Source organism: Oncorhynchus keta, chromosome 12 (assembly GCF_023373465.1).
Source record: "Oncorhynchus keta strain PuntledgeMale-10-30-2019 chromosome 12, Oket_V2, whole genome shotgun sequence".
In the NCBI taxonomy this organism is placed as follows: domain Eukaryota; kingdom Metazoa; phylum Chordata; class Actinopteri; order Salmoniformes; family Salmonidae; genus Oncorhynchus; species Oncorhynchus keta.
Window position 1 is genome coordinate 13,327,683 of NC_068432.1, and position 24,889 is coordinate 13,352,571.

General features: G+C 44.3%; 1 protein-coding gene across 4 annotated transcripts in view; it reads right to left on the reverse strand.

Moving 5' to 3' along the window:
* Positions 1–21,364, reverse strand: part of LOC118391019 (rabankyrin-5) — a 41,881-nt gene extending 20,517 nt beyond the window's left edge. For 2 of the 4 annotated variants that reach the window (XM_035781931.2, XM_052457753.1), the window contains exons 1-16: positions 21,258–21,364; positions 18,328–18,544; positions 17,905–18,023; positions 17,478–17,613; positions 17,082–17,205; positions 12,664–12,813; positions 6,879–7,044; positions 5,058–5,262; positions 4,571–4,639; positions 4,180–4,385; positions 3,891–3,988; positions 3,486–3,693; positions 3,259–3,357; positions 1,966–2,119; positions 1,527–1,695; positions 1,137–1,255 (exon numbers count right to left, since the gene is read on the reverse strand). In XM_035781931.2, the coding sequence (XP_035637824.1) occupies positions 1,137–1,255; positions 1,527–1,695; positions 1,966–2,119; positions 3,259–3,357; positions 3,486–3,693; positions 3,891–3,988; positions 4,180–4,385; positions 4,571–4,639; positions 5,058–5,262; positions 6,879–7,044; positions 12,664–12,813; positions 17,082–17,205; positions 17,478–17,613; positions 17,905–18,023; positions 18,328–18,544; positions 21,258–21,267 (2,249 nt within the window). In that variant the 5' untranslated portion in view covers positions 21,268–21,364. Of the gene's footprint in view, positions 1–1,136; positions 1,256–1,526; positions 1,696–1,965; positions 2,120–3,258; positions 3,358–3,485; positions 3,694–3,890; positions 3,989–4,179; positions 4,386–4,570; positions 4,640–5,057; positions 5,263–6,878; positions 7,045–12,663; positions 12,814–17,081; positions 17,206–17,477; positions 17,614–17,904; positions 18,024–18,327; positions 18,545–20,292; positions 20,670–20,863; positions 21,004–21,257 lie in introns of those variants that run through there. The other 2 variants (XM_035781933.2, XM_035781932.2) reach the window with 2 other exon arrangements.
* Between the last annotated feature and the right edge of the window lie 3,525 nt (positions 21,365–24,889).

Below are 24,889 nucleotides of genomic sequence, written 5' to 3' on the forward strand. Positions count from 1 at the left end.
TGGAAAATTCCATAAAATTATGTCATGGTTTTAGAAGCTTCTGATAGGCTAATTGACCTAATTTGAGTCAATTGGAGGTGTACCTGTGGATGTATTTCAAGGTCAACTTTCAAACTCAGTGCTTCTTTGCTTGACATCGTTGGAAAATCCAAAGAAATCAGCCAATACCAAATTGTAGACCTCCACAAGTCTGGTTCATCCTTGGGAGCAATTTCCAAATGCCTGAATGATATATCACTTTCATCTGTACAAACAATAGTACGCAAGTAAAAACACCATGGGACCATGCAGCCATCATAACGCTCAGGAAGGAGACACACTGTCTCCTAGAGATGAACGTACTTTGGTGCGAAAAGTGCAAATCAATCCAAGAACAACAGCAAAGGACCTTGCGAAGATGCTGGAGGAAAAACGTCCACAGTAAAATGAGTCCTATTACGAAATAACCTGAAAGGCCGCTCAGCAAGGAAGAAGCCACTGTTCCAAAACCGCCATAAAAAAGCCAGACTACGGTTTGCAACTGCACATGGGGACAAAGATTGTACTTTTTGGAGAAATGTCCTCTGGTCTGATGAAACAAAAATATTACTTTTTGGCCATAATGACCATTGCTATGTTTGGAGGAAAAGGGGGGAGGTTTGCAAGCCAAAGAACACCATCCCAACTGCGAAGCACGAGGGTGACAGCATCATTCAGACAATAGATGATTTGCAGTATCGATCAGAAGGTCATTACCACTAAATTAATTAATAGGGAAATTTTAGGTGTGTCGCAGAATTTTATATGCCATCAAGATGCCACAAAAAAATGTAATGTTGGAAACCACTGCTGTGTAGCTCAGTTGGTAGAGCACAGCACTTGCATTACAAGGAATATGGGCACATTGAGGGATAAGGGCATTAAAAGGTGAGGTGCCACTCTCAGATATAAACAGGCAGTTAATATATTTGCTATAAAGAAAGATGATTATAATTTGCTGTGAGACGACCACAGTAAGGGCTGAGTGCAGCCACCCGTTGAGGGATGAGTGCATTAGAAGGTGAGACGCATCGGCAACACTCTCTCCAATATATACATGTGTTAATTTGATCAAAAGGAATGAGTGTGTTGTGAGGGATGAGTGTGATCAGACAGACCTGCGGATGAGGAAGCAGGCGGTGACCTCATTGTTCTCATCCACAGCCCTGTGGAGGAGGGTCTGCTGACAGCCTGAGGGACCAGAGCTCCAACTGGTGGCATCACAACCGTGTCGGACCTACAGTAGCAGAGACAAGCAGACATTCCCATACCAATCCCACTCAAAACTAGGACCAGCCAGAAGTCCTCTCCTGACCTGGATGACCCATGGCCCTACTCATGACATGCACGTTATTGATGAGAACACTAGAGGCTCTCACATACAACCATCATGGGATAACATAGTCTCTTATATTCATCTGTGGGCTCCCACTTCCACCCCCTTCCTCTTCCTCCCCCAATCACTTTCTCCTTTACCCCCCTCTTCCTCCCCTCTCATCCAATCTCACCAGTGTGGACGCGATGTCCTCGAGACCGTTCTCCAGGGCCAGCCACAGAGGGGGGTGTCCCCTCTCGTCCACCACGGACATGTCGGCCCCCCGTGTGCAGATGGCGTCCACCACCAGGGGGAGTTGGTTACTGATGGCCAGCTGCAGCGCCGTCTCACCCTCCTGGGTTCTGCAGGGAGAGATTTTTTTTTATACCTACTTACATAAACACCTCACAGGGATACTCAGCCAATGTGTAACACTACAGATCATATCACCTATGGCTTGTGCTTCCATACATCTTTGCATTGTTGTATAAAATGGGAGACTGCTCCACAGTTTTTTTTATGATACGTTATCTGACTTTTAAGATGGCAAATTAAAATTCCCCTCGAGGGGAAATAAAGAACTGAGAAATGCATCTGCTGGTTTATGAAGCTCCTGATCCGAGTCATCCTACTTGACATTGATGTCAGCCTGGTGCTCCAGGAGGAACAGGGCACTCTTGCTGTCCTGTCTGCGGATGGCCATGTGCAGCAGGGTCTGACCGTTAGACATGGTGTCGTTGATGGACGCCCCAGAGCCCAGGAGTTGGGCTGCTATGGTGTGCATACCTGAGGGACAGATGAGAGGACACAGACATACTGAAAGCTGTGGATCCCGAATGGCAGTGAGGTTGAACACATGATCTGATGCAGATCATTGTTCCGTGAGACCAAACTACCCTTTAAAAATCCTGTCAATTGCACATCTCCACTGTTAATTTGTTCTGTATCTCTATCTAAGAGGGGGAAAAGCCCAAAAGGAGCAGGTGCAAAGCACAGGCAAAGCAGTGGAGCACATGGCAGGAACCAGAACTCAATCTGGGATAATCTGTAAAGGGAACTACTGCTCGACTCCAGCGTGGACTACGTCTATAGCAGCGGTTCCCAACCTTCTCCTTTCGGGGACCACCAAATTAGTCAAAAGCTTTAGGACCACCATTTGCAGAGTCGAAAATCATTTTAACAAAATCTCTTGGCAGTCAAATTTAGTCCATTTTAGCAGTGAAAGGCCTATTATTAACATTTTGCACTGTGAAAAGTAAATGTAAAAATTGCTTAAAATACTATAGGAAGTATTAATAGTAATTAGGAAGAAAACAAATCTATTTTTTTACATTTAAAATGTGCGGACCCACAGGTTGAAAACCACTGGTCTATGGACGATGTTTTAGGTTGGACTATCATGACTAGAAACGTTTGGCTGCACATACCTCCTCTGTTTGTCTCGCTATCCATGGCATGCGAGACTGGAAAAGGAGGAGGAAGTGTGAAGGTGTGAGCCCTACAAGGACATGAAACTACTCTGCTTTTAAAGTGATACAGCGCAATTCTGGCAATTAAGTCATCTTTCTACTTACCCATGAACTGAACTGAACTGGTGGAGTACCTGTAATCTTCCAATGACTGGAAGTCTACAGGTACATTAGCATATGCTAGCGTACCTGTAGAGTTAGAGTCATTTCGCTTACACTTGTTAACATTGGCTCACAAAATGACCTTTAATTTCCTTCATAATGCACGCAGAGAGATACAAATCATGTCCACAAATTAATCCGATTCTGGTTATGTAGACAAAGGTCATAATCTCACAGTATCCCTTTAAAAGCATTTTAAATTGATAGAGCGTCGGCAGGCTCTTTCACACTGACATAGCTAGGTAGCTACCCATCTGATGAGTGTAGTTTTTTGTTGTTGTTGGTGAAGCCTACCTGTCCAAAGGGCTAGGCCCAACACTGTCTGGTCCATGGAGTCTTTGAGGCTGAAGTCTGGGATGATCTGCAGGTTGTTGGTGGCGTGAAGAGCATTGGCTGGAAACACCAGGGAATGAAATTTTTGGTATGCAGGTAACAATTCCAATTTTCACTCTGGGTGTCAATCATGTTCATTCATCTCCCTGGGCTGCTTGACATGGAGATGCTGCCCACTGTCCACTAACCTTTCTGCTCCAAGATGACTGACACCACATCGGGGTGGTTGTGTACGATGGCCATGTGGAGCGGGCTCTGCAGGGACACCCCCTTGGCCAGGGCCTCGTCGGGGAGGGCCTTCTGCGTTTGCAGGTTAGGGTTAGCCCCCTGATGAAGAAGCTCTGCTGTCAGGCCAGCCAAACCACAGCGACACGCCGTGTGGAGAGGGGTCTCACCCTATGGGGGAGGAGAGGAGACACACACAGCGTCAGACATACAAACAGACAGGGGGGTTTTAGCTTGTATGGCGCAGTGGTTTGTGATGCAGTATAACTTATGATTCACTATTGTACTGTAGTGTCTGAAGTAGTCATTTGTGATGAACTGGCAGAGGTATGATGTTTCATGTGATCCTGCAGTGCATCATTGCATACCCATTTGTTGGCATGGTTGACCTTTGCCCCATGTGTGGCCAGGAAGAGGGCAGCAGCCTCACTGCCTACACCCGTTGCCCTCTGCATGAGACAGTTCTCTGAGGAGGAACGGAGGGAGGGAATAAGCGAGAGAAAGAAAGGGAAAAAGAAAGTAAGATTTAAAAACATAAGTGCACTGACTTCCGTATTGTTTAATACTTTATATTATTGCATCATATTCATCCAAGTTACAAATCATACATAAACATGTATACATTTTAGCATGTTCCTTTCAAATGAGAAATTCTACCTGTGGTTGTGTCTGGTGCGTCTGGGTTACTGCCTCTCTGGATGAGCTGGGCTGCAAAGCTGTTTTCATCAAACAGTGTTCCATTCTCCACCACCGGAGCATCGTCCTCAAAGGGGTTAACGTTGGCGTCAGAGGACACAGTGATGTACTGCAGGGCCAGCCACAGAGCTGTGCTCCCCTCATGGTCCTTCAGCTCCAGGTCCAGCCTCGGGAGAGAGGTACAGGAGGGAAGTGAGGAAGAAAGAGCAGAGGAAAGAGGGGGAGGGCGAGAGAAAAGATGACAGTATTACACCAGGAAATAGAGGCTACTCCTCAGGCTGTTTTCAATAAGGTCAATGGGGAGTAGGACCCAGGTCGTTGGTTTAGTAAATGGTTTTCTGTTTTAACTCACTGTTTACACTGTAGGAGCTGGTTGAACACAGGCTCATTCCCCGACACCACCGCTTCATGTAGGGGAGTTCTGGGAAATAAAAAACGTATAAAGTCACAGTATCGGGATCATGACAAAAATACGTCATGTAACACAAACAGATCAAAGTGATTACTCCGACACATTGGTGCGGCTGGCTTCCGGGTTGGATGTGCATTGTGTCAAGAAGTAGTGCGGCAAGGTTGGGTTGTGTTTCGGAGGACGCATGGCTCTCGACCTTCGCCTCTCCCGAGTCCGTACGGGAGTTGCAGCGATGAGACAAGACTAACTACTACCAATTGGATACCACAAAATTGGGGAGAAAAAAGCGGTAAAAAAAAAAATCAAATTTAAAATTTAAAAGTCAGAACAATCAGTCTAAACATCAACTCCCATTTGAATAGACCGTTGCTATATCACACCAGATGGGCTCAATGGATCAGAGGGATTGACATATAGTATTACACACCTTCCCTTGCTGTTCTGCATGTTGGGGTTGGCCCCTGTCTTGAGCAGGGCCTCTGCGATGCGGGCCATGCCACTCATCACCTCCCCAGAGTGCTTCTTGGGGCTAAAGGAACACACCAGGTGCAGGGGGGTTTCTACCGCCCCAACCGTGGCTGCGTTCACCTGGGCCAAGTGGCGGATCAGGAAGGTGGAGGCAAATTCATCACCTGCGGGGGCGGAGGGAGAGAAGGGGCCAGGAAAATCATGATCTGTCTCTCCATTCTGCAAACTTTTCCATTCCATGACTGGCTGTGTACAGATGCTGTAGTAGTGCGCACATCAGGAGACGTGTGAAGAATTAGGACTAGAGGTCGACCGATTAATCGGAATGGCCGATTAATTAGGGCCAATTTCAAGCTTTCATAACAATTGGAAATCTGTATTTTTGGACACCGATTTGGCCATTTATTGTTTAAATGTATTTTTTAGACACCTTTATTTAAACTAGGCAAGTCAGTTAAGAACACGGGTTAACTGCCTTGTTCAGGGGCAGAACGACAGATTTTTACCTTGTCAGCTCGGGGATTCAATCTTGCAACCTTACAGTTAACTAGTCCAACGCAATAACGACCTGCCTCTTGTTGCACTCCACGAGGAGTCTACCTGTTACGCGAATGCTGTAAGAAGCCATGGTAAGTTGCTAGCTAGCATTAAACTTATCTTATAAAAAACAATCAATCAACCATAATCACTAGTTAACTACACATGGTTGATGATATTACTAGTTTATCTAGCGTGTCCTGCATTGCATATAATCGATGCGGTGCGCATTCGCGGAAAAAGGACCGTCATTGCTCCAATGTGTACCAAACCATAAACATCAATGCCTTTCTTAAATCAATACAAAGAAGTATATATTTTTAAAGATGCGTTTTTTGTGCGTTTTGCTAGCAGCTCTTCAATGTGCTTCAAGCATTGAGCTGTTTATGACTTCAAGCCTATCAACTCCCGAGATTAGGCTGGTGTAACCGATGTGAAATGGCTAGCTAGTTAGCGGGTGCGAGCTAATAGCGTTTCAAAAGTCACTCGCTCTGAGACTTGGAGTAGTTGTTCCTATGCTCTGCATGGGTAACGCTGCTTCAAAAGTGGCTGTTGTCGATGTGTTCCTGGCTCGAGCACAGGTAGGAGCGAGGAGAGGGACAGAAGTTATACTGATACACTGGCAACACTAAAGTGCCTATAAGAACATCCAATAGTCAAAAGGTATATGGAATACAAATGGTAGAGAGAGAAATAGCCCTATAAATACTATATTAACTACAACCTAAAACCTCTTACCTGGGAATATTGAAGACTCATGTTAAAAGGAACCACCAGCTTTCATATGTTCTCATGTTCTGAGCAAGGAACTTAAACGTTAGCTTTTTTACATGGCACATATTGCACTTTTACTTTCTTCTCCAACACTTTGTTTTTGCATTATTTAAACCAAATTGAACATGTTTCATTATTTATTTGAGGCTAAACTGATTTTATTGATGTATTATATTAAGTTCAAATAAAAGTGTTCATTCAGTATTGTTGTAATTGTCATAATTACAAATAAATGTAAAAAAATAATAATAATCAGTATCGGCTTCGAAAAGAATCATAATCGGTCGACCTCTAATTAAGACGCACAATGGGGTGTCTCTTTACCCTTAATTTCAACACGGTTCATCTCTAGCCCAGCATTGAGCTTACATAGGGAGGGCTGTGTTGTTGTGGATAATGCAATGTGCCTGAAGCCATACGGTGCGTGAGTATGTGACATACTGCAAAGAGAATGTGCGGCACCCCCTACCTCTTTGGATGGCTTTGTGAAGGAGGTTCCAGCCACTCTGGTCCACCATGTCCACGTCTGCTTTGTTGTTGACCAGCGTGGTGGCGATACTCTCCAGTTTACGAGACAGAGCCAGGTCCAGGGCCAAGTCACCATTGCTGTCCAGTTCATTCAGCTTCCCAGGCAACTGCAAATGTGGAGAATACAAGGTGTATATAAAGAATGGGGGAAAAAAGGTATAGTTGGCTTCTCAACACTGGTCTGTAAACTGATCCTTTATCAGCACTCCAACAGACTCCTGATATATCCAATTCATCTTTTAGCGCCATGTTCCAAATTGCTGTATCGCAAGAATCAAGGTTTTTATATTTTTTGTCTCTTCTTCGCTTCTTCCCACTTGCAGACACTAAGCTCCTCCCCCTGCCCCTCGACAACGACAAAATATAACTTTTCACTCTGACAACAAGCAGTTTCAACTCGCTATTTGCATTTGAGTTTTGGTCCAACAGAAATCGGTTAATTCCATTCCCTTAACCCTTTTATGTCTCAACTTCCAAAATTTAGCACAGAGCAGACCCTATTAAAACGGGAGTATTGATGATTGTGGAAAATGACACTCAGTTTGTCACACATTGCGAGCAGCATAAAATGTATTTATATAAGGAATTGACATAGCAACTCGAGAAATGCTTATCTTCTTATCCGGGTAGGGCACTTGATTTCAACATCTAAACAAAGTGAACAGGCTGTTGTTCTAACAGTTGGAAAGGTATCAAAAAGGTATTTAGTCAGCCACCAATTGTGCAAGTTCTCCCACTTAAAAAGACGAGAGAGGCCTGTGATTTTCATCATAGGTACAAGACTTCCGGTGCCGACTGAGATGGCCGCCTCGCTTCGCGTTCCTAGGAAACTATGCAGTTTTTTGTTTTTTTACGTGTTATTTCTTACATTAGTACCCCAGGTCATCTTAGGTTTCATTACATACAGTCGAGAAGAACTACTGAATATAAGATCAGCGTCAACTCACCATCAGTACGACCAAGAATATGTTTTCCGCGACGCGGATCCTGTGTTCTGCCTTACAAACAGGACAACGGAATGGATCGCTTGCAGCGACCCAAGGAAACGACTACGAAAAAAGAGGGAAACGCGGCGGTGTTCTGGTCAGACTCCGAAAAAAGGGCACATCGCGCACCACTTCCCAGTACTCTTCTTGCCAATGTCCAGTCTCTCGACAACAAGGTTGATGAAATCCGAGCAAGGGTGGCATTCCAGAGGGACATCAGAGACTGTAACGTTCTTTGCTTTACGGAAACATGGCTTACTGGGAAGACGCTATCCAGGGCGGTGCAGCCAACGGGTTTCTCCACGCATCGCGCGGACAGAAACAAACATCTCTCTGGTAAGAAGAGTGGCGGGGGCGTATGCCTCATGACTAACGGGACATGGTGTGATGAAGGAAACATACAGGAACTCAAATCCTTCTGTTCACCTGATTTAGAATTCCTCACAATCAAATGTAGACCGCATTATCTTCCAAGAGAATTCTCTTGATTATAATCACAGCCGTATATATCCCCCCAAGCAGACACATCGATGGCTCTGAACGAACTTTATTTAACTCTTTGCAAACTGGAAAACATTTATCCGGAGGCTGCATTCATTGTAGCTGGGGATTTTAACAAAGCCAATCTGAAAACAAGACTCCCTAAATTTTATCAGCATATCGATTGCGCAACCAGGGGTGGTAAAACCTGGATCATTGTTACTCTAACTTCCGCGATGCATATAAGGCCCTGCCCCGCCCCTTTCGGAAAAGCTGACCACGACTCCATTTTGCTGATCCCTGCCTACAGGCAGAAATTAAAACAAGAGGCTCCCACGCTGAGGTCTGTCCAACGCTGGTCAGACCAAGCTGACTCTACACTCCAAGACTGCTTCCATCACGTGACTGGGACATGTTTCGTATTGCGTCAGATGGGAATATTGACGAATACGCTGATTCGGTGTGCGAGTTCATTAGAACGTGCGTTGAAGATGTCGTTCTATAGTAACGATAAAAACATTCCCTAACCAGAAACCGTGGATTGATGGCAGCATTCGTGTGAAACTGAAAGCGCGAACCACTGCTTTTAATCAGGGCAAGGTGTCTGGCAACATGACTGAATACAAACAGTGCAGCTATTCCCTCCGCAAGGCTATTAAACAAGCTAAGCGTCAGTACAGAGACAAAGTGGAATCTCAATTCAACGGCTCAGACACAAGAGGCATGTGGCAGGGTCTACAGTCAATCACGGACTACAAGATGAAATCCAGCCCAGTCACGGACCAGGATGTCTTGCTCCCAGGCAGACTAAATAACTTTTTTGCCCGCTTTGAGGACAATACAGTGCCACTGACACGGCCTGCAACGGAAACATGCGGTCTCTCCTTCACTGCAGCCGAGGTGAGTAAGACATTTAAACGTGTTAACCCTCGCAAGGCTGCAGGCCCAGACGGCATCCCCAGCCGCGCCTCAGAGCATGCGCAGACCAGCTGGCCGGTGTGTTTACGGACATATTCAATCAATCCCTATACCAGTCTGCTGTTCCCACATGCTTCAAGAGGGCCACCATTGTTCCTGTTCCCAAGAAAGCTAAGGTAACTGAGCTAAACGACTACCGCCCGTAGCACTCACTTCCGTCATCATGAAGTGCTTTGAGAGACTAGTCAAGGACCATATCACCTCCACCCTACCTGACACCCTAGACCCACTCCAATTTGCTTACCGCCCAAATAGGTCCACAGACGATGCAATCTCAACCACACTGCACACTGCCCTAACCCACCTGGACAAGAGGAATACCTATGTGAGAATGCTGTTCATCGACTACAGCTCGGCATTCAACACCATAGTACCCTCCAAGCTCGTCATCAAGCTCGAGACCCTGGGTCTCGACCCCGCCCTGTGCAACTGGGTACTGGACTTCCTGACGGGCCGCCCCCAGGTGGTGAGGGTAGGCAACAACATCTCCTCCCCGCTGATCCTCAACACGGGGGCCCCACAAGGGTGCGTTCTGAGCCCTCTCCTGTACTCCCTGTTCACCCACGACTGCGTGGCCACGCACGCTCCAACTCAATCATCAAGTTTGCGGACGACACAACAGTGGTAGGCTTGATTACCAACAACGACGAGACGGCCTACAGGGAGGAGGTGAGGGCCCTCGGAGTGTGGTGTCAGGAAAATAACCTCACACTCAACGTCAACAAAACTAAGGAGATGATTGTGGACTTCAGGAAACAGCAGAGGGAACACCCCCTATCCACATCGATGGAACAGTAGTGAGAGGGTAGCTAGTTTTAAGTTCCTCGGCATACACATCACAGACAAACTGAATTGGTCCACTCACACTGACAGCGTGTGAAGAAGGCGCAGCAGCGCCTATTCAACCTCAGGAGGCTGAAGAAATTCGGCTTGTCACCAAAAAGCACTCACAAACTTCTACAGATGCACAATCGAGAGCATCCTGGCGGGCTGTATCACCACCTGGTACGGCAACTGCTCCGCCCTCAACCGTAAGGCTCTCCAGAGGGTAGTGAGGACTGCACAACGCATCACCGGGGCGAACTACCTGCCCTCCAGGACACCTACACCACCCGTTGTTACAGGAAGGCCATAAAGATCATCAAGGACATCAACCACCCGAACCACTGCCTGTTCACCCCGCTATCATCCAGAAGGCGAGGTCAGTACAGGTGCATCAAAGCTGGGACCGAGAGACTGAAAAACAGCTTCTATCTCAAGGCCATCAGACTGTTAAACAGCCACCACTAACAGTGAGTGGCTGCTGCCAACACACTGTCATTGACACTGACCCAACTCCAGCCATTTTAATAATGGGAATTGATGGGAATTATGTAAATATATCACTAGCCACTTTAAACAATGCTACCTTATTTAATGTTACTTACCCTACATTATTCATCTCATATGCATATGTATATACTGTACTCTACATCATCGACTGCATCCTTATGTAACACATGTATCACTAGCCACTTTAACTATGCCACTTTGTTTACTTTGTCTACACACTCATCTCATATGTATATACTGTACTCGATACCATCTACTGTATGCTGCTCTGTACCATCACTCAATCATATATCCTTATGTACATATTCCTTATCCCCTTACACTGTGTATAAGACAGTAGTTTTGGAATTGTTAGTTAGATTACTTGTTGGTTATCACTGCATTGTCGGAACTAGAAGCACAAGCATTTCGCTACACTCGCATTTAACATCTGCTAACCATGTGTATGTGACAAATAAAATTTGATTTGATTTGAAATGAGAAACAAAAATCCAGAAAACCACATTGTAGGATTATGGTGGAAAATAAGTATTTGGTCAATAACAAAAGTTTATCTCAATACTTTGTTATATACCCTTTGTTGGCAATGACAGAGGTCAAACGTTTTCTGTAAGTCTTCACAAGGTTTTCACACATTGTTGCTGGTATTTTGGCCCATTCCTCCATGCAGATCTCCTCTAGAGCAGTGATGTTTTGGGGCTGTTGCTGGGCAACACGGACTTTCAACTCCCTCCAAAGATTTTCTATGGGGTTGAGATCTGGAGACTGGCTAGGCCACTCCAGGACCTTGAAATGCTTCTTACGAAGCCACTCCTTCGTTGCCCGGGCGGTGTGTTTGGGATCATTGTCATGCTGAAAGACCCAGCCACTTTTCATCTTCAATGCCCTTGCTGATGGAAGGAGGTTTTCACTCAAAATCTCACGATACATGGCCCCATTCATTCTTTCCTTTACACGGATCAGTCGTCCTGGTCCCTCTGCAGAAAAATATCCCCAAAGCATGTTTCCACCACCATGCTTCACAGTAGGTATGGTGTTCTTTGGATGCAATTCAGCATTCTTTGTCCTCCAAACACGACAAGTTGAGTTTTTACCAAAAAGTTATATTTTGGTTTCATCTGACCATATGACATTCTCCCAATCTTCTTCTGGATCATCCAAATGCTCTCTAGCAAACTTCAGACGGGCCTGGACATGTACTGGCTTAAACAGGGGGACACATCTGGCACTGCAGGATTTGAGTCCCTGGTGGCGTAGTGTGTTACTGATGATGGGCTCTGTTACTTTGGTCCCAGCTCTCTGCAGGTCATTCACTAGGTGCCCCCGTATGGTTCTGGGATTTTTGCTCACCGTTCTTGTGATCATTTTGACCCCACGGGGTGAGATCTTGCGTGGAGCCCCAGATCGAGGGATATTATCAGTGGTCTTGTATGTCTTCCATTTCCTAATAATTGCTCCCACAGTTGATTTCTTCAAACCAAGCTGCTTACCTATTGCAGATTCAGTCTTCCCAGCCTGGTGCAGGTCTACAATTTTGTTTCTGGTGTCCTTTGACAGCTCTTTGGTCTTGGCCATAGTGGAGTTTGGAGTGTGACTGTTTGAGGTTGTGGACAGGTGTCTTTTATACTGATAACAAGTTCAAACAGGTGCCATTAATACAGGTAACGAGTGGAGGACAGAGGAGCCTCTTAAAGAAGAAGTTACAGGTCTGTGAGAGCCAGAAATATTGCTTGTTTGTAGGTGACCAAATACTTATTTTCCACCATAATTTGCAAATAAATTCATTAAAAATCCTACAGTGTGATTTTCTTGATATTTTTTTCTCATTTTGTCTGTCAGTTTTAGGCCATATCGCCCATCCCTAATACAGGTCCTGCTCCAGCTGAGATAACAGCATATTGGTCTTCAGTGAAATTACTTCTCAGAGGAAAACATGTGAAGCTCTATCACCTGCGAGTCCATCTCAATGAGGTAGAGGAAGACCACGTCTTCCCTCTCAACTTTGATGGCTTTGTGAAGAGGGAAATCTGTTTTAGACTTGATCATCTTGAAGAGCAGCGGAGCACTCATAGTGCTGAAGTCCTCTTTCCTTAGGTCATCCTGTTGAGACAAAGATGGGAGTTTATTTTTTTAAATATGAAAAAAAATCCAACCCTCTAATCAAAGCATACACCAGAGTAATATAAGTATAATGTAACAGCTAATTGAGGCTTCAGGACCCACCGCAGTCAGTCAGACAGAGTCAGCAGCAGCACTAGCAGGAATCAGTCAACTGAAGAAAGATGACAAGTCATTTCCTTGGTCCTAGTCATTAACAGAAACTTGAGAATCACAGGGATCTGGCCACTAGGCACGGGATTAATGAGGTGATAAGACAATGGGCTTCTTGACACGCAGAGATATAACTCAGTTATGGGCTCAGGACTTAAAATATATGGGATACACCCCACAGACTGGACACAAGGAGACAGAACAGATGACCAGTTGCAGTTTCCCCTACGATGTTTTTTTTTTTCAGCAGTGTTTCAATGTTGCTGTTTAAAAGCAAATGTTCTGTTCAACACATTTTGCCATGGGCAGAGAAAAGTAGTTTTAAAGCAGGTTTCCTGCAATTCTACACATTTGCCATGGGTCTGGGAGAAGAAATTGCAGTTTCAAAGCTAATTTCCTGCAATGCAACATTTTGCCATTGCTTATGCTGTGTTATAATGCTATCGGGGTGACTTAAAAACACAACAGCTGTTGAGTACAACTTGGCTGCTAGATTATTGACTGGATTGATTTTAATTTTTTAAAAAGGTCAGGTTGCAAGATATATTTCCAAAAATCTAACAGCGTAGATAGAATATAATCTATTTAAATGCTCTTTATGCAAAAGTTTATGAACAACAAATATTACACACTTCTTTTTCCAAATATGAATTACATTTATCAAACACTCATACCAACAATACAGTCGTGGCCAAAAGTTTTGAGAATGACAAATATTAATTTCCACAAAGTTTTCTGCTTTAGTGTCTTGAGATAATTTTGTCAGATATTACTATGGAATACTGAAGTATAATTACAAGCATGTGATAAGTGTCAAAGGCTTTTATTGACAATTACATGAAGTTGATGCAAAGAGTCAATATTTGCAGTGTTGACCCTTCTTTTTCGAGAACTCTGCAATCCGCACTGGCATGCTGTCAATTAACTTCTGGGCCACATCCTGACTGATGGCAGCCCATTCTTGCATAATCAACGCTTGGAGTTTGTCAGAATTTGTGGGTTTTTGTTTGTCCACCCGCCTCTTGAGGTTTGACTACAAGTTCTCAATGGGATAAGGTCTGGGGAGTTTCCTGGCCATGGACCCAAAATAGATGTTTTGTTCCCCAAGCCACTTAGCTATCTTATGGCAAGGTGCTTCATCATGCTGGAAAAGGCATTGCTCGTCACCAAATTGTTCCTGGATGGTTGGGAGACGTTGCTCTCTGAGAATGTGTTGGTACCATTCTTTATTCATGGCTTAGGCAAAATTGTAAGTTAGCCCACTCCCTTGGCTGAGAAGCAAACCCACACATGAATGGTCTCAGAATGCTTTACTGTTGGCATGACACAGGACAGATGGTAGCGCTCACCTTGTCTTCTCCGGACAAGCTTTTTTCCAGATGCCCCAAACAATCTGAAAGGGGATTCATCAGAGAAAATGACTTCACCCCAATCCTCAGCAGTCCAATCCCTGTACATTTTTCAGAATATCAGTCTGTCCCTGATGTTTTTCCTGGAGAGAAGTGGCTTCTTTGCGGCCCTTCTTGACACCAGGCCATCCTCCAAAAGTCTTCGCCTCACTGTGCGTGCAGATGCCCTCACACCTGCCTGCTGCCATTCCTGAGCAAGCTCTGTACTGGTGGTGCCCCGATCCCGCTGCTGAATCAACTTTAGGAGACAGTGCTGGACTTTCTTGGGGGCCCTGAAGCCTTCTTCACAACAATTGAACCGCTCGCCTTGAAGTTCTTGATGATCCGATAAATGGTTGATTTAGGTGCAATCTTACTGGCTGCAATATGCTTGCCTGTGAAGCCCTTTTGTGCAAAGCAATGATGACGGCACGTGTTTAATTGCAGGTAACCATGGTTGACAGAGGAAGAACAATGATTCCAAGCACCAGTCTCCTTTTGAAGCTTCCAGTCTGTTATTCGAACTCAATCAGCATGACAGAGTGATCTTCAGCCTTGTCAACACTCACACCTGTGTTAACGAGAGAATCACTGACATGATGTCAGCTGGTCCTTTTGTGGCAGGGCTGAAATACAGTGGAAATGTTTTTGGGGGGATTCAGTTAATTTGCATGGCAAAGAGGGACTTTACAAATTAATTGCAATTCATCTGATCACTCTTCATAACATTCTGGAGTATATGGAAATTGCCATCATACAAACTGAGGCAAACTGTGATCATTAATATTTGTGTCATTCTCAAAACTTTTGGCCACGACTGTACATTGCGGCTTTGACTTCAAGAGAAGAAAGGCCTGGTGGTGGCGGCAGTACACTGTTCACCGGCATGCACATTTGGTCGAAATGTGAGAAGAAAGTTGTACCACTTCAGGCAGACTGGGTCATGGGAATCCCTGGCCCTTCAGTCATAGTTGGGGCTCACAGGGCTTCCTGTGTTACTACAGATCCTGGTTAGATTCCAGGCTGTGTTGCAGGCGGTCGCGACTGGGAGACCCATGAGCCGGCGCACAATTGGCCCAGCGTCGTCCGAGTTAGTGTAGGGTTGAGCCAGCCGGGATGTCCTTGTCCCATTGCGGGCCAAGCGCATGCACGCTGACATGGTCGCCAGTTGTATGGTTTTTCCTCCGACACAATGATGCGGCTAGCTTCCGGGTTAAGTGGGCATTGTGTCAAGAAGCAGTGCGGTTTGGCGGGGGCCGTCTTTCGGAGGACGCGGGGCTCTCGACCTTCGCCTTTCCCAAGTCTGTACGGGAGTTGCAGCGATGGGACAAGACCAACTACCAATTGGATACCATGAAATCGGGGAGAAAAAAAAAATGTTTGGGCTCAAATGATTATGACGGCTTCCAATAGTGGAAGAGTGGATTCCCCATGAAGCTGTATGATCCAAGTCCACTGACACCAATGATGTTACAGCACAACAGGGTGGCTTCAGTGATGAAGCTGAATCGGGTAAGTAGGTTGTAAAGTGCCCAAAGAGTTGTCATGTTACTAGTAGATGATAAAAAAGGACTTGGCACTTGACCATGCAAAATGAACTGGCCCACTCACACGGATCCAGCATGGTGTTTGGTGATAGAAAGCTAGCTACATCAGAATACTGCACGTTTTGCAGAAAATAATGGTCAAATACCAATCGGATCAATGTCATTGTTCACGTCTTTAATTTTGCTGAACTGCCTGGTCATTATTGGCCGATATAACATGCAGGATATCATGGAAGGCAATGTTTGTGTCAGTAATTATCCCTGGATTTACTACTGCTAGTAGTAGCACTCAGGTTGGCATGTGGCTAGAAATAGCTACCATTGGCCAACTACAGAGTTTTAGCCAGTTTGGTTATAGATGTTTAATGTCTACTATGATGGTAAAGGTTTATCTTGATTTTCTGTAACAGTACAATAAACACTGATGTGCTGAACTGCTAATAAGTGATGTGTTTTCAGGCTGCTAGTGGTTAGCTAGTAGGGGGTAAGCCAACAGGGGTGGAAAAGGGTCTATGCTAAAAGCCTGTGCGCTGTGTAAGAATCCCCCCGATACAGAATAATGAAATTAGAGGATAGGGTCAGATGATAGATTGGCTTGTTTCAATGTGCCGAAATAGTTTTGCAAAAACAATAGGACTCATTCTTTACCATCTTATGTGGACAGTGGTTTGCGTCACTCCTGCTTATTGCTCCTCTTTACGTCACTTTTCTAAACTATTTTCCCACGTGGCTTTGGTCAAATTCACATAAAATAGACGGTTTTCCCAAAAATACAATTGTCAAGTGATATGTCACATTGGAACTTTTAGTTTGAAGGATTAAACCAATTAGAATGTTTAACAGAAACCTAATCCTGCAATCTTCCCTTTAAAGGTGTTTTGAAACAGAGTTTTAGATGAGGTTAAGGAGAGTTAAGTATGTAACAGATCATCCAGATGGGAGCTAGAGGATAATCAATAGCACTGTAAATTGAGATCACAGTATAGTGATGCATGATCAGGCCGAGCACTTCGGGACGTCATCTGAGAGATTAAATTAATTGTGTATTGATTCAAGCCCCTTCAATCCCAGGCCTGACTTTCCCATGAAACCGGAGACAGTCTTGTCCACAGTTGGATAGTCAGGGGAACATTTAACAGTCAGTTGGACAGTGGAGACTCACCCAGTGGCTGGCGATAATCTCTCCACAGTAGTTCATGAGTGTTGTGGCGTCCAGCTCCTCAGCAGTCTGGTAGAACCGGATACAGTTCCTCACATTCACAGATGACATCACCCCTTTCTCACACCTGTTCCAAGAGAACAAAAGTAATGTTTGAGAACACTGATGTCAATTGGAAATATTGGAAAATGCATTTATAGCTGCCCTAGAAGACAGGAAAAATACAAAGAGCACATGTGCCCTTAGGCAGTAAACCACCAGTAACAACATTTGGCTTTAGAACAACTTCCAACCCCCAGTGTTTGCACGTGTGAATGAGATGACAGTCGGTAACAGATCAGTGACTAAGCAGAATTTGATGCTCTCAAACACAGCCAATGTGTTTCAGCCCCTGCCTACCTCTCTCGGAGCAGCTGCAGCTGGAAGCGGTTGGCCAGCTTCATCAGGTCGATGAGGAAGGCATCGTTCTCACTGAGCTCCAGATCGTCTGTGTAGGCCCAGCGCAACATCGCCATGGCAACCTCCGGCTTGGCATCTGGAACACCCAGCATGGGAGTAACGGAGTTAACTACCCCGAGTGGAATGAAAGATAACGCCACTGAACTAAAGCTACACTATGAATGAACTGCTTTTAATGCAGTTGCTGGAAGGAACCATTTGTGGTGCATTTTCCCAAAACTGTGAACACAACGGACTCGAGGGTGGAGACTTCTTTTTTGCGCAGCAAGTTCATGGCGTAGCAACCCAAATTCATGTGAGATTTTACTTCTGGGTTTACATTCTGGGTTATAGTGATGTGAGTGTGACAGCAGGGAGGGTAGCTCACCAGACAGGTCCAGTTTGGAGGTTGAGGCCAGATTAGTCAGGCTCCAGGTATCACTGCGAGCAGCCAGGACAAACTTGTGAGCGTTGAGCGTCGTCCCTCCAACCGTCACCTTCAGATCACTACAAACACAACATAAGTGAGAAAGAATATGTTCATCGCTAAAATAACTAGTTAAGTATTGCATAAGTTCTCAGGATTTCTGTAGATAGCTGTGAATCAGAAAATCTAAAACCGGCTTGGTATAATCAATGCGATTTTGAACAATGACATCACATCAAGTGCAATTATTTTCTTGTTCTTGGCTTTCCACTTCAAGAAAGCAAAGGAGAAATGATAAAGCAGGTCCTCTTACCGGGTGTTACCATGGCAGTATGTCGCTGCATACATCACAAACTACATACCCCCACACACACCTCCCCTCACCTGTACTGGTCCTGCTGGTAGAGCTCGGCCACGATCTCCAGCAGGCGGCTGATGAAGGTGTCTTCTGACCCGGCTACGGAGGCCTTGGTGGAGCCCTGGACAGAGGCCTGAGCAGCAAGCATGGCACAGCGCCTCTCTGTGTCAGCTAGCTTCTGCTGCATCTTCACATACTCCTGCCTCAGCAGGGCCAGGTGCTTCTGCAGCTTGGCCACCTCCTCTGTCACAGAGAGAGTAAAGAGATAAAGAAGGGGAAGTGAAGAAGAAAGCTGCTTAAAAGCAAGGTTGCATTGATCACATTCTGTCTCACAATGCTTTGTGTTGTTTAATTAGCCAGTTAAGGAAATTAAGACAAATAGGAATCGTTATACAACCAAACAGCACATTAAAGAAAGTCTCATTAGCTAGGTTTCCATCCAATTGGCAACAGATTTTCATGAGAATATTGCAAATCTGCATAAAGAAAATATGCAAATTTCCCCACAAGTGGTATGTTTCCAACAAACTGACTTGTCGAGGATTAAAAAAAAAAATTGGTGTGTGATGACATAGTGTACACAAAATGTACTTTTTCGCTTAAGTGTTCATGTACTGAATAAAAATCTAATGTTGAAAGGGTTTCCATCACATTTTTTAAAACTCTACCGATAGTAGTCACAAAAACTGTTGCGTTAAATAGCAGTGTGCATACTCTGGTACTGGCATGTGCGCTCTAGCTAACAGCTTGCAGATACAGTGTGGGTAGGCTCCGCAGGTAGGTTAGCCGACATAATGAAATTATGGAGAATATTTGTATTTGTCATGCGGCAGTCAAGCGTCGATCACCAAGTTACCAGAATAAGATCCTCAACATTTATTTGAAAGGAGCGTCAAGTTAATACCGTGCACTTTCACCATCACTTATTTCATCTGTAACCTAATAATTCGATATGATGGTTATTATATAAATATTTGTGCATAAAGGAGTTTCCGTCACCATTTCTCCCATAATACATTTTACATACACAAAAATATAACCCACCATGTCAAACGAACAAATGATCTGTCAGCATTTATAAAACGTGTACCAAAACATCCTGTTTCCATCATAGCGGTTGTGATTCATTTTATTTATCTGGTTACTCACTTATGGTTACTCACATTACTCACTTAAAAAAATGGATAGATACATGGTTATTTTCTCTTGCCAAAGTATCCCTAATTGAAGTTGTATTGTTTAAAGAAGACCTAGTATTTTGCAAGGCAGCTTACTGTCTGGATATAGGCTATGGATGTTTCACATTAGGGTTTAGTTCACATCTGAGCCCACTCAGCCCAGAATTGCACTTTACTTCCCCTTTCTCCATAAATTTGAGTGGAGACAGAATGCTGAGGCGGCACATAACTTTGCCCTCCCTCGAGTCAGAGTGTAAGGCTAACACTAGCTTGCTGGCTATAGTCATGGGTAAGGCGGTACCAACTGATCAACGACCACAGGAAAGGTTCACTGATGTAATAAGTAAGATGGTCTGAGCTGTTGAACAAAAAAAACTGTTCAGAGTCACAATCTAAATGCATGCTTTACCCAAGTGCCACTCATACCTGTCACACTTCATTCATAAGATTCCATTCATTTTGAAAAGAGAGGATGTCTTAAGCTTGTTACCTTCAACTCAGCACTTACGGGCATCATTAGAATAAACTTTTTAGGGGCAATAAAACTACAGCCTTATCCAACTGTACACATCACTTGGGACTACAAGTGAGTGACAAGCTTATGCAATCTAACGTTTGCTCATAAAAAAATATTGGCTGGTTTAGGATGACAAAAGGGAAATACTTAACCAAATCAATCCATGCAAGTTTTAGGCAGCACAAACACTAGCTGAGTTTACTCAACTCCATGACGTGCTAGAGCTACACAAACACCTGCTGGTGTAGCGTTATAATTGACACGGAGTAGTTAGTTAGCATGTACTGTAGACCTACTGTATATGCACTCTTCGAGAAGGCTGCCACACAGTTGAATGAGCAAAAAAATAAAACTGGCGGAAGTCACATTATTCAAAATATTGTCACTGTACTGTGTCAAACCGGGTAAATTTGTTGGCGACTCGAGTTACATTTATCTTCAGTCGAGATTAACGTTAATTGCCATCTATCCCACAAACTCATACAATATAGGCAGCTATACTTTTAGCTCACTAGCTACAATAAAAAGAAAACCGTCCAATAATGCAACACCAAATTGAGCAACTCAAGTTAAGTAACCAACTAGCTAGCTACATTAACGTTATTCTCGACATAAATGTACTCTTTGTGGGGGTCGAGTTGTACAGTTAACGTTAGTTTTAACTACAATATTGACGAAAAACTAACGTAGGAAGTGTATAATCACTTCCCATAGCAAATTCGGCTTTCTTTAGATATACAAATCCAGTTAATTGTGTTCAAACACCCCGCGACTAAGTGTCTAGCTTCACAAGTATTGCTGGCAAAAAAAAATCAAAAAAGATGCTTTCTCCGCCCAAATCACACCATCAACACCAGACCACCTTACCAGCTAGCTAGGGTTTCCACTAGATAGCACAAGCACTGTTATAATTGGCTATATCGTAACAATTCATGAAAAATAAACGTAGCATTTGGGTCTTAATTTAAGGTTTTGGTTAGCAGTGTGGTTAAGGTTCAATTTCAAATAGCATGATAAGAAGATACATTGTAGAAATGGGCGGGGTGTAGAACTTTGTGACTGTAGTAACTAGTTACGACCCCAAGCTAGCTGCAAATAAAAATTAGCCGCTAAATGCACAAGAAAAAGAGAGTCGTTCTTTTTTTTTAAACACTGCAAATCCCCATTAAATCAAATATCTTATAGACATTCAGCTATTCCTGTAATACATTTAATCCGCTTCTAGCTAGCTAATAACGAAACGGCATAAAAATACATATACCTTCTGCCATGTTGGTTCTGTTGCTTTTGGTTCGCTAGCCTTTTCTTCTTCTTTGGTATAATTGCGATCGCAACAAGAATATGTGAATACCGCCACCTACTGTGCGGGTGGATATTAAAGATCCGAAAGTTGGAGGGGACACCAAATTCTAGCTCAATAACGTCTTCATAAAATATATATTGGAGGAATTTAACAGTGAGTTGCCCACACCGCCACCTACTGTAGTAGACTGTGAGGCCGGTTACGTTCTCCCTATTCATGCATTTAATTTAAGGTTGAAGTCGGAAGTTTACATACACCTTAGCCAAATACATTTAAACTCCATTCCTGACATTTAATCCAAGTAAAAATTCCCCGTCGTAGGTCAGTTAGGATCACCACTTTATTTTAAGAATGTGAAATGTCAGAATAATAGTAGAGATAATTATTTATTTCATATTTTATTTCTTTCAGCACATTCCCAGTGGGTCAGAAGTTTACATACACTCAATTAGTGTTTGTTAGCATTGCCTTTAAATTGCTTAACTTGGGTCAAACGTTTCACGTAGCCTTCCACAAGCTTCCCACAATAAGTTGGGTGAATTTTGTCTCATTCCTCCTGACAGAGCTGGTGTAACTGTTCAGGTTTGAAGGCCTTCTTGCTCGCACACACTTTTTCAGTTCTGCCCGCAAATGTTCTATAGGATTGAGGTCAGGGCTTTGTGATGGCCACTCCAATACCTTGACTTTGTTGTCCTTAAGCCATTTTGTAACAACTTTGGAAGTATGCTTGGGGTCATTTTGGAAGACCCATTTGCAAACCAGCTTTAGCTTCCTGACTGATGTCTTGAGATGTTGCTTCAATATATCCACATCATTTTCTTTCCTCATGATGCCATCTAGTTTGTGAAGTGCACCAGTCCATCCTGCAGCAAAGCACCCCCACCACATGATGCTGCCACCCCCGTGTCACCCCTGTACTTTTGGGATGGTGTTCTTCGACTTGCAAGCCTCTCCCTTTTTCCTCCAAACATAACAATGGTCATTGTGGCCAAACAGTTATATTTTTGTTATATTTTTGTCAGAGGACATTTCTCCAAAAAGTACAATATTTTTCCCCATGTGCAGTTGCAAACCGTAGTCTGGCTTTTTTATGGCAGTTTTGGAGCAGTGGCTTCTTCCTTGCTGAGTGGCCTTTCAGTTTATGTCGATATAGGACTTGTTTTACTGTGGATATAGATACTTTTATACCTGTTTCCTCCAGCATCTTCACAAGGTCCTTTGCTGTTGTTCTTGGATTGATTTGCGCTTTTCGCACCAAAGTACGTTTCATCTCTAGGAGACAGAATGCCCTCCTTGCTGACGGCTGTGTGGTGCCATGGTGTTTATACTTGCATGCTATTGTTTGTACAGATGAACGTGGTACCTTCAGGCGTTTGAAAATTGCTCCCAAGGATGAACCAGACTTGTGGAGGTCTACAATTCATTTTCTGAGGTCTTGGCTGATTTCTTTGGATTTTCCTATGATGTCAAACAAAGAGGCACTGTGTTTGAAGGTATGCCTTAAAATACATCCACAAGTATACCTCCAATTGAGGCGGTGATACAGCCCGACAGGATGCTCTCGATTGTGCATCTGTAAAAGTTTGTGAGTGTTTTTGGTGACCAGCTGAATTTCATCAGCCTCCTGAGGTTGAAGAGGCGCTGTTGCGCCTTCTTCACCACGCTGTCTGTGTGGGTGGACCATTTCAGTTTGTCCATGATGTGTATGCCGAGGAACTTAAAACTTACTACCCTCTCCACTACTGTCCCATCGATGAGGATAGGGGGTGCTCCCTCTGCTGTTTCCTGAAGTCCACAATCATCTCCTTTGTTTTGTTGATGTTAAGTGTGAGGTTATTTTCCTCCCACCACACTCCGAGGGCCCTCACCTCCTCCCTGTATGCAGTCTCGTCGTAGTTGGTAATCAAGCCTACCACTGTAGTGTCATCTACAAACTTGATGATTGAGTTGAAGGCGTGCATGACCACGCAGTCATGGGTGAACAGGGAGTACAGGAGAGGGCTGAGAACACACCGTTGTGGGGCCCCAGTGTTGAGGATCAGCGGGGTTCCTACCCACACCACCTGGGGAGGGCCCGTCAAGAAGTTCAGGACCCAGTTGCACAGAGCGGGGTCGAAACCCAGGGTCTTGAGCTTAATGACGAGTTTGGAGGGTAAAATGGTGCTAAATACTGAGCTGTAGTTGATAAACAGCATTCTTACATAGGTATTCCTCTTGTCCAGATGGGTTAGGGAAGTGTGCAGTGTGGTTGCGATTGCGTCGTCTGTGGACCTATTGGGGCGGTAAGCAAATTGGAGTGGGTCTAGGGTGTCAGGTAGGGTGGAGGTGATACGATCATTGACTAGTCTCTCAAAGCACTTCATGATGACGGAGGTGAGTGCTACAGGGCAATAGTAATTTAGCTCAGTTACCTTAGCTTTCTTGGGAACATGAACAATAGTAGCCCTCTTGAAGCATGTGGGAACAGTAGCCTGGGATAAGGATTGATTGAATATGTCCGTAAACACAACAGCCAGCTGGACTGCGCATGCTCTGAGAACACGGCTAGGGTTGCCGTCTGGGCCGGCAGCCTTGCGAGGGTTAACACGTTTAAATGCTTTACTCACGTTGGCTGCGGTGAAGGGGAGCCCGCAGGTTTTGTTAGTGGGCCGTGTCGTGTCTCAAAGAGAGCAAAGAAGTTGTTTAGTTTGTCTGGGAGCAAGACTTCGATGTCCGTGACGGGGCCACTTTTCTTTTTGTGAGTAGTAATTGACTGTAGACCCTGCCACATACGTCTCGTACCTGAGCCGTTGAATTGCAACTCTACTTTGTCTCCATACTGACGCTTAGCTTGTTTGATTGCCTTGCGGAGGGAATAGCTACACTGTTTGTATTCGGTCATGTTTCCGGTCACCTTGCCCTGATTAAAAGCAGTGGTTCAGGCTTTCAATTTGCATGAATGCTGCCATCAATCCACGGTTTCTGGTTGGGGAAGGTTTTAATAGTTGCTGTGGGTACAACATCACAGATGCACTTGCTAATAATCTCACTCACCGAATCAGAGTATTCATCAATGTTATTATCCGAAACTATGCGGAACATATCCCAGTCCAAGTGATCGAAGCAATCTTGAAGCGTGGAATCAGATTGGTCGGACCAGCGTTGAACAGACCTGAGCACGGGCATTTCCTGTTTTAGTTTCAATCTATAGGCTGGGAGCAATAAAATGGAGTCGTGGTCAGATTTTCCGAAAGGAGAGCGGGGCATGGCTTTGTATGCTGTCGCCGAAGTTAGAGAAACAATGGTCCAGGATCTTTTCCGCATGGGTAGCGCATTCGATATGCTGATAAAATTTAGGGAGTCTTGTTTTCAGGTTAGCCTTGTTAAAATCCCCAGCTACAATGAATGCAGCCTCAGGATATGTGGTTTCTAGTTTACATCGATGTGTCTCCCTGGGGGATATATACGGCTGTGATTATAATCGAAGAAAATTCTCTTGGTAGATAATGCGGTCGACATTTGATAGTGAGGAATTCTAGGTCAGGTGAGCAAAAGGACTTGAGTTCCTGTATGTTTCTTTGATCACACCACGTCTCGTTAATCATAAGGCA